The 10,082-nt window shown below is 44.5% G+C and overlaps 1 protein-coding gene across 4 annotated transcripts; it reads right to left on the bottom strand.

Annotated features, from left to right (window-relative positions):
• RNF139 (ring finger protein 139) lies at positions 1-9,210 on the bottom strand. Of its 4 annotated transcripts, XM_068933257.1 has the most exons (3): positions 8,532-8,571; positions 8,200-8,356; positions 1-2,297 (listed from the first exon to the last, which is right to left on the bottom strand). In XM_068933257.1, exons 1-3 carry the CDS (start codon positions 8,538-8,540, stop codon positions 493-495), a joined length of 1,971 nt encoding a protein of 656 aa, XP_068789358.1. In that variant the 5' UTR covers positions 8,541-8,571; the 3' UTR covers positions 1-492. The 4 variants fall into 4 exon arrangements, with proteins under 4 accessions (XP_068789358.1, XP_068789359.1, XP_068789357.1 ...); XM_068933258.1 differs by lacking the exons at positions 8,200-8,356; positions 8,532-8,571 and adding an exon at positions 9,010-9,210; XM_068933256.1 differs by having other exon boundaries at positions 8,200-8,583.
• Positions 9,211-10,082: the final 872 nt, after the last annotated feature.

The following is a 10,082-nucleotide window of genomic DNA, read 5'->3' as shown; positions in this document are numbered from 1 at the left end:
TTTATTTTACTTTTTTTTTTTTACATAGCTCACTAGTTTATAGCTATAAAGCTCTGCTAATACTGCATTAGTAAGTAGAGCTGCTTTGGTTCAGGCTTCTTTCATTTCTAAGTTGACCTACTGAACAGTCTGTTTTCACCAATATTTTTTGTTTGCACCCAGAACTCACTGATCAGGGATTACTGGTATACAGTCTTTGGCACAGCATATCACTACATCAATTAAAGAGTGTTTTTTCCAACCATCTTAAAAACATGTGAAAACATTTTATTCCATGTACAATAATGTACATAAGTTTAAGGTGGTCATGAAAGAGACCAGCAGAAATTAGAGGTATATTTACAGTAGCACATACCACAGTAAACAACCACCATTCACAGACTCAACATTAAGATACTGCTGTTGTGCTTAAGTGTAATAACTACAAAGTGATAATTTTATTCTGTTGAAGTCAATTTGAAACCAATACCTCACGGTTTAGTAAAGGACATTTTAATCACCAAGAGAATTAGAGTCAACAGTCTCATTCAAGTGCTGTGCCACGCAGTCGTCATCTTCCTCATCACTATCCGAACTGTCGTTATCTTCATTTAGTTCATTTTCAGCATCAGCAGCTTCTTCTGCAACTTGTACAGGATTTTCATTTGGTGCAACAAACCCGTTGCTGTTAGAAATATTGACATTTTCCTTGTCCTCAATATATACTTTCTGATGGCACATTGGGCAAGTGTCCTGAATATACAGCCACTTCCGAAGACAAAGTGCATGAAAGTAATGATTGCATGGAGTAATACGAGCAGATGTGGTAAACTCATGATAGCAGATTGCACATACATCATCTATTTCATGTAAGCGGCTTCCTTTTATCTCTGGAAGTGAGTTTATTTTCTTAACAGCTGTCCTGCGATTTATAAAAGTCTTCCAGCCATTCTTCGCTTGCAAGTAAATGTTGAAGTAAGCATGTAGACACATCATACAAGCACGAATCTTGCTTCCTGATTCAAAAACCATGGTATAAGCTCCATTTCCAAACATGATTACTCCAAATATAAATTCAATAATATTGCCAGTTGAACGAACATAGTAGACATAATCGTCAAGTTTTTCCCATAGCACATTATAGTAGCCATCAATCATAAACAATATATAAACAGTAATAGAAACTATTACTTTCAGGCAAAGCTCTACACAGAATGCTGTAACTGCAAAAAGCCACGTGTTTAGTGCATAGTGGTGCCAGAGGATATAGCTGAGCAGAACTGGAAGGATGAAAAGGCAAGCCGAAACAAACAGTACAGGGAAGTGTCTGCGAAATGATGACACGTGAGAGGCACTGAGAGACATCAGCACAGGGTCTGTCATTCCATGGATAAAATGCAGGACTGCGGTTAACAAAAGGCACATGTTTCGACTTAGGCGAACTAACCTTTCTTCTGGTTTCAGTCCACTTAAACCAGTCTGTAGAGCCAAAATGAAAAACAAAACAGGTGCTACAAAACCAAGCCTTTTGTCGTCTTCATCAGTTGATCCAATGAAGGCCAAGATACCAAGGCCCAAATAATGCGCTATTGAGGAAATTACAGCACTCATGCCTAACACAGTTAAAGTAGAATCACAACCACTTATTATCAGACTGCAAATCAGTTCCCAACAGCTATCCCATGATATTAAGAAGAATTTTTCTTCTGTACTAGTTTCTGCCATCTTTACAACGTATGTTAATACCACAGCTTGTGCCGTAAGTCTTGTTAGCCAGAAGACGCGCAATACAGCTGGAAAACGGATTCTTTTCCACGTATCTTCCATCAATAGCTGTAATCCATAAATGCGATACATATGCCTTACTAGCAGATAAACATATCTCACCGAGTAGTAGAACCACTTAATTTTCATAACTAAGATGGCTGTGGTATTTAGTGTCAGAACTAGGCCTGAAACAAAAACAAGCATCTGTCGGACATTTAAAGGTAATTCAACAACCAAGCCAATTACAGGAATCAATATATCCAGTATGATTAGTTGAGAGTAGATGGACTGCACATTTAACAAGGTAACATATCCAATTCCAAAGGTAAGCTGAAGGATGGAAAGTGCCATCCATAGCGAAGGTCCTTTATGAGGGAAGAACTGAATTCCAAAAGCTGCTGTGTAGTAGGCACTGTAGAAGTTTATGTGCAAAGAAGCATAGTAATTCACCAACACTGAAGTTGCAGCCAGCAGAAACGCCGAGGCGATCATATAAAACTTGAAAAGTGCTCGCTGTTGTAAGACCAGAACAACACTGGATACAAAAACACCTGAAAACAGATTGAAATAATTTAGTTATCAGCAGAAGTTGTACAACAGATTTTACCTATTGGTTTTTGAGCTACAATTATTTAATGTATTGCTTTCAGATTAGTTACTCATATGAGCTGTTCTTCAAACTCTACATTGCTGAGGATGCCATTTTCAGAGAACAGACAACAGAACCACTTAAGCTGCATTTAATACATCAGTGCATTGCAGCTGTGACGCAAAGAGAACGCAAGCGTAAGTTGCCGCAACTGACAAGCTTATCTGCAGTTTCAGTTTACAACACTGACAACTTCCCCAATCTTCCTCAAAGATCCTTCCAGATCGGTCTTGAACTCTGAGGGTACCTAAGTTTTAAAAGCTGAAAGAATTACCACACACAGCTTCACTTTTCTCTTTAAGGTTACTACATTTTACCCATTTATCCTGCCTTAAGTCCATTAATTCACCTGAGCAATGTACTGAACTGCCAGAGTCCAAGCTACTCCAAGTATTACATATTTTCCAAAACAGTTGAGCTAAACCCTTTCACTAAGTATGGGCATGAATCAACGGTAGAGTATGATGCAAGTAGGTTATCAATAGGTTAACAACTCTCATACGTTATGTCAGGCTTTCTGACAAGTCAAGCTTTTGCGGCTAACAACCTTCCCCTTCCCCCATTCCTCAATTTAAAATTGAAATGAACTGAACAACAGCAAATAGGATCTTTGCTTTTTTTAATTTCAGTTGACACTGATAAAATAAGCAAAAGAGTAAAACTAGTCAAGTTAACTCATACAGAATGCTATAGAGCATTAAGTGGTTTACAGAAAGTTACTAGGAAAACGGGAACACACCATTTTTTCTAGAGATTGCTAGTTGTGTTCCAATGAATGTGGTATTTTTACAATGTAACTACCTGGCTTTCAAGGTTTCCATTTCAATAAAAATCATGACTATTTATTACAGTTTACTCTTATACTGTCAGTAATATATCAGTTTGAGTATGTTGAGAAATTGTCACAAGATGCACAACACTGAAGGATGAGGAACAGGTAAACTAGTCTGCTTCAGACAATTTAATATCATAGCAGTGAGATCTGTCAAGCTTTAAGTAATTTTTATTAGGTTTCATTTTTAACTCTTATTAACATCAAGTTATTATGGCAGTACAGAAGGCATAATGTTTATAACACTAAAATATTTTAATTGCATCCCACAACTTTTTAGACTTTTTACCACAACTGTCAAAATATTGAAAAATTGCTGTAGCTTACTCAGAAGGAGGAGAAGGGAGGAAGGACAGCCTCTTTGCAATTTCTTCAATATGCTTGAATTTCTGAAAAGGCATCCTGAACTAAAAGTCATATGGGGAAGACCTTTTCCCGCAATGTAGCACTTTGTGCACAAGAATCCAAAACTGTACCAAACACTTCTTTACCAAACACCAGTGTGAACTTGTGTCTATTTGCTAGAAGCCAGATTTAGATCTCAAAATTCCTGTTTGCTAACCTTTGCCTGATATCTGACCAGGAATATGTCTTGCCCATGATTCAAAGTTTGCACTTCCTTATGAGAAACGCTGTCATCCTATCTACAGTACCTTTGTATGGCATTCATGTCCTTGCAATATTCTTTCTGTAGTGCTTACACTTTTCAATGTGTAATATATAGAGGAGCACCCTACCCCAACAGATGTTAAATGAAATGGCACATACGACTAGATTCTCTGATACTTCCTTAAGCATTTCCTCTCCAGGAAACACCTTTGTTTTGGGCCTCTCAATTAGCTTCCAGCCTATGCAACCGCTGTCACATCCAAACCAGTCTGGAGAGGTTTTGATCTGTACAACTTGTATTTGATTATGAGTTGTTTTCAACTTCTGCACTAAAACTAGTGAAAATACAAGTACTCTGCTTTTTTACTTAGGACAGCACCAGTGTTTTCTGAGCCTGGTATTTGAGATTGTTCCAAATCTTCCACAATAAACTATTGCAAAAAAAAAAAAAAAAAAAATTTAAGCCATAGTATCTTGATCATGGGAATAGGAAACTTGGCTGAGAACTAGCACTTTAGTTCTATTGGTAGCATTGACAACCGCACTTATTCAGAAAAGGCCTCAAAGACTGAACGAGAAGGAATAGGGTCACCGTGAATCAACAGCAAAAGAGAGACTACAAAAGGGGAAAAAAAAAAAAAAGAGTGCCCAGTTATGAATGCATGTTAGCAGTATAATTTGCAAGCAGCATAGTCCAATATAGAAAACCATTCTTCCTAACTAATCATTAACCTTGAGAAGTTGATTGAGAAAAAACCTCAATCAATTTTCAGGAAGTGCATTGTATCACAGCTCAGTTCTTCCATGAAAGCTAAATATTCATTATATACAGTGGTCTTTTTCACAGGCTTGACAGTTTTGCTCCCTTTTTGTGCATACTATGGGTAAATCAACATCAATGACAGGTTTGTACCCTTCCTCTTTCTTCAGAGGTCACTGAAAAGGCTCAAACGACTGAAACAACATATTTACATAATTCTGACAATTTGAGACAAATGAGATGCATTTTGTACTAACCAGGTTGCTCTGAAACATACCTTAACAAAAGGTTACAAAATCCATTTCTCTTCCTTGCAGCTGTAGTAACAAGTCTGTATCATATACTACAGGTCATCTTAAAATACTGACTACCTGCATGCAACACACATACCTAAAAACAGTACTGTAAATGAGTCACAGAAAGAAAAGTTACACTTACTTGTCTCCCTAGAGAGGGCCTAACAAAATGGTAGCATTTCTCTGTCAAAACCCAGGTGTAAAAGCCCCCTGAAGGAACCCCAAAAGGCTACACGTGACGACTGAAATCTTGGAACGGGAGGCAAACCCCCAGCTTCAGTTTATGTCATTCAGTCCACCTTTTTGCCACAACAAGGGTTTTCCCTTTAAAGTATTCACCAAAGAGGGTTTTCCCTTTAAAGTATTCACCAAAGAGGGTTTTCCCTTTAAAGTATTCACCAAAGAGGGTTTTCCCTTTAAAGTATTCACCAAAGAGGGTTTTCCCTTTAAAGTATTCACCAAAGAGGGTTTTCCCTTTAAAGTATTCACCAAAGAGGGTTTTCCCTTTAAAGTATTCACCAAAGAGGGTTTTCCCTTTAAAGTATTCACCAAAGAGGGTTTTCCCTTTAAAGTATTCACCAAAGAGGGTTTTCCCTTTAAAGTATTCACCAAAGAGGGTTTTCCCTTTAAAGTATTCACCAAACAGTAGATCCTTCCCATTTTCCCTCTGTTATTATTACATACAACAGTATCTCTAAGATTTTTTTCATGTTTCCGTATATACTGCTTTTTCCTGTGCAACTTACTACTCCTATCTGTATTATTCCATCACCATTTATCTAGTATCGCCTCCAAAAGGAGCACTTAATCAAGCCACACATATTTCTTATATTACAATGAATCTCTCTCTCTCATGTTTTTTCCCTCAACTCCTGCCATTTGCCAATATCCTTACAGTAGCACACTATCTAGAATTCTCTTTTCAGTCAATTGCAGGGCATAACTACCTTTACATGATAATATTTTAATTATGTGGAACTGCCAAATAACTCTTCTTCCTAGCCCCAGACATTCTGCTTGTTTCTGCATCCTTCCGTAAAGTACAGTATTTATAGTGACTCTGTCAGAAAATCAGTGTCCTCACTGAGGAGGGACTGTTTTCTGATGCAACTGTTCTATATTTCTGAGGTGGTGCTTCTCCTGTAATCACTTACAAAATCTGCAGTCAAAGATATGAAAGGTAAACATCATGTAGGAGACGTAAAGCAAAGTTAATCAAAACATTAGAGAGAAAAAAATTGTGTTACAGTTTTAGAACTTATTTTGTTGCTGTTTATAACCCAATGAAGTTACATACATAGAAAGTGATGGGGTGGGGGGGGGGGGGGCTGGAGAACTGTGCAGGCAACTTTAAAAAAAAAACTCCATTTAGCATTAAAAGTGAGCACATAAACACAATCCTGAAGAACTTCTTAATCATCTAATCCCATTATCATACACTTAAGAGACATCATCCAATAACAAATCCACCATTCTAATTTATGTGGGATTAATTTCAAGGCCCTTTCTACAGCATCTGGATCATACAACAAGGGACTCTGAAAATGATTTCAGTAAGGCACTGCAATGTCCATTTCCTTAGAAAGGAATATTTTGATCACCAAGAAGCATTCTTCACAGCTCTAGACGTATAAAACAAAAGTACTAGAAAATGGGAAACAGAGAGGAAGAATTCCCTCTTCGCTGTCACGAAGCCAACAGTACCAGCTGCAATACATGACAAAGTAGCTAAGTCAGAATCTTCCAGGCCTACGCTTCTCATAAGGACAGCAACTTTCCCAGACATCCTTTACCAAAGAAGAAAGCGCACACCTGAACTACCTGCTTTGTTATTTTCTTGCCTCACTCTCCTGTTATCTGCTATCTTACTACAGATTATCCTTCACTTCTTCCCCTCTGCTCTCCAGCTACTGCAGTACTGTCACCCCTGCACTTCTCGCTGTGCATCTTCTTTCCTGTTCACCTCCCTTCTTGCATTCCTAATCTTCCCATAATATCAGATTTTTCATAGTATCATAATTTTTCATAAAATCCAACAAAACGTCAACACATCAGGGGCCTGCAAAAATCCTAGCTGTATTTCATGTTCCTCTGCTTTCCTTCCTGACTCAGGATTCCAGTATAATTCACCACGACTTGTTTAGCTGTTAACGCAATGTCGTTTATAATCCAATGAACCCAACCTTGCTTGGGTTGCATAAAGAACCTCTCATTACACTGTATGTAACACTGAGAATAGTAGCACATAGTGATTTATACAAACGACTTTCAGCCTTCATCCCAGGATTAGAAAAAAAAAAAAGTTCAAAAATATCCAGTTTTAAGAGACCCCTCCAGTTCTATTCCACTTGGGATTCAAGTTTCGAGCGTTTTTGAACTGCCATTCCTAAAATAAGGGCTTCAGCAGCGTATTTCGGGAAGACACCACACTATCCAAGTGCTTTTTTTTTTTTTTTAACGTCTACAATCACGATGTCACAAGGTTTCCACAGGCACGGTGGAAACCTCCAGACTACAGCCACCACCCCCTCCGCTCGCAGTAGAGAAGCGGCAAGTCACAGCAACGCAAAGCTGCCACATGGCACAAAACCCATCCCGCTCCATTAAACATCGCCAAACCCGATTCGGGTCCGCTACTTCGGCCGCCCTGGCACCCCTCGGCCGCCCACCAGCATCACGGCGGTACGTGGGAGCCGTCCCAGCCAGCTCGAGCAGTTCCCCTGGGTTAACTCGCTCAGGAGGCACGAAAGGACGGCACCGGAGCGGGCCGGGCGGACAGCCGGGGGCGCCCAGCAGGTCCCCGCCATGGCGCCGGGGAGGGGACAGCCAAGGGCTGCAAAGGAGGAGAACAAGCACTCCGGCTCCCGACGGGAGGGCGGGAAGATGAGCTACCAGAGCAGCACACCAGGAGGAGCGAGTGAGCAGGGGGCTGGGGGGGGGGGGGGGGGGGAGCCTAGAGTAGCAGAAAGGAAACAGCCAGAAGGGGGTCAGAGATAGGGGAAAGGGGGGGGGGGGGGGGAAGGAGAGAGACAGGCCGTAACAGCAGGGATAAATAAATAAGTAATAATAAAAAAAAAAAAAGACGCTCGGGAAAGGGAGCGGAAGAGAGCAGCAGCAGCGCCCACCCCCTGCCTGCAGCCGTAAACAAGGCCAGCGGCGGGGGGTGGGGGGGGGGCGGCAGCGGCCCCGCGGGCTCCCCGTGACGGGGGGGGGGGGGGGGGGGGAGCAGCACCGGCCCGGGCCGGGCAGGAAGGCCGGAGGCGAGGCGGCGGGGGCCGCCCGGGCGCCGGACGGGAAGGTCGCTCACCCAGCAGCCGCAGCAGCACGCCCAGCAACGCGGCGCTCAAGGAGCCCCCCGGCAGCGGGGACGAGTTGAAGATGGCGTCGATGAGGAACAGGCTGGGCACCCGCAGCGCGACCTCCAGCCCGGCCCGCAGCCGCGGGCCCAGCCGCAGCCACGGCAGCTGCGGAGGGCCCGGCGCCGCCATCCCCTTGCGCGGGGCGGGGAGGAGGGGGGGGGGGGAAGGCGGCTTGCGCCTCCCGCCTTTCACAAGCGGCGCCTGGGGAAGGGAAAACCCGGCGGAGCCGCTACCGCCTCGCTCCCGCCGCTCGGCCCGGCCAGGCCCCCCGCAGCGCCGCCGCCTCCATCTTCCCTCTCCGCTCCCTCAGCAGGTTCGGCCCGAGCCGGGCCGGGGGGCGGGGCGGGGCGGGGGAGAAGGGCGGGGCCGCGCGCGCCCGCGCGTCACAAAGCGCGGCCCCGCCCCCGGCTTCCACGCGGGCGGGAGGGGGCGGTGGGCGCTGCGTTCGCTCCCCCCCCCCTCCCCCCCTCCCCCGTCCCTTCCCGCGCGGCCGCCGCAACCGCCGCCGCAACCGCCGCCGCGTGCGCCCCGTCAGGGAGCTCCCGCGGCTGGCGGCCGCCCGCTCCGCGCGCTCCCTCCGGCGGCCTGAGCTGGCCGCAGGCCTGCCGCTCGGGTAAACCCCGCTCCCACAGGGGAGCCCTCGGCAGCTGCTCTCTTGCCGCTCTGAACGCTGCCCCAGCCTCGATCCTAAAAGCGTTCACGCTGCTAATCCCCGGGTGGCAGACGTCAAAGCTCTCCCTGTCCCTTCCGCTTCCTACCCGCCTCCCGAGGGAGCCGCTCTGCGCACGTCCCACCGCAGGGTGTCTGCCCTCGGGCGCTGCACGGCCGTTTCAGACGCACCCGCGTCGTCTGGGCAGCGTTTCAGGTACAGGCGGCGTGGACGCCTAGCGCCCTGCGAGGCCAGCGCCAGCCCGGCTCCGCTCTCCCGGTTGCCGACCCCCCAGAAAACACTCTGTCCCTGCGCAAAACACAGCACGTGTCGTCACGTGGAGGACGAGCCAGGATTCATTCCTCGCATTTGCGAAAACACTGCTTCAAAACAAAGAAACCTTTTCAAACAAGAACACGTGTTGGTGCTGTGGTGGCCGTGAACCTCTGCCAGCCCCCGAGCAGGCTGCCTGAGACACAGTCCTGCCGGCCTGACGTCTGCAGCAAGCCGGCAATTTTTGTTTTCGCGACAGAAATCTGTAATTTGCTCTCTAAGCCTTTGCGCGCACCGTCTTTCTTTGTAAAATTTCCCCGCGTCTGCGTTTTCGCCTTCTTGCCAATGTTTAGGTGTAGTCAGCCTTAACGTAATCGTTTCCTGGCTTTTAAGTGAGTAATTCACCTTGGAAAAAATAAAGATCTTTTAATTAGGGAATGATTACGTAGAATTTCCTGTTTTTTCACATGTGATACAAAGCCCTGTCTTATTCTAAGCATAAGCATATATCTAGATCATATGGAAAAAAAGGCATTTTTCTTTGAAACCGTGTCTCCTTCCCCATGCATCCTCACGGAAGTACAGCTTATACCGTACCTTAACTTTCGGAAGCCTCAAGCTGACTTGATTTAAATAAATTTAATAAAAAAAAAGTAATGTAAGTGCAAATGTGTAATCAATATTAATCCCTTTGGGGAAAAAAAAGTGGCATTTTCCAATGAGTTTTGTGAATTAAAAGCAGTTTTCAGACGGCAATTGAAATCGGCTTGTATGCTTTTTGGCGTCTGCCGCCGTGTGATTTGTTGCAAATGTCTACTTTTACCTTCACCTGTCATAGCTCGGCCTTTTCACACGTCTGACTGCCTCATGGCTTAAGCCCTTAGAAGTCTTTCTATTATTTTCAAAGGA

This window comes from Struthio camelus, chromosome 2 (assembly GCF_040807025.1).
Source record: "Struthio camelus isolate bStrCam1 chromosome 2, bStrCam1.hap1, whole genome shotgun sequence".
Taxonomy (NCBI): Eukaryota; Metazoa; Chordata; class Aves; order Struthioniformes; family Struthionidae; genus Struthio; species Struthio camelus.
This window is presented reverse-complemented; position numbering and strand designations above follow the sequence as displayed.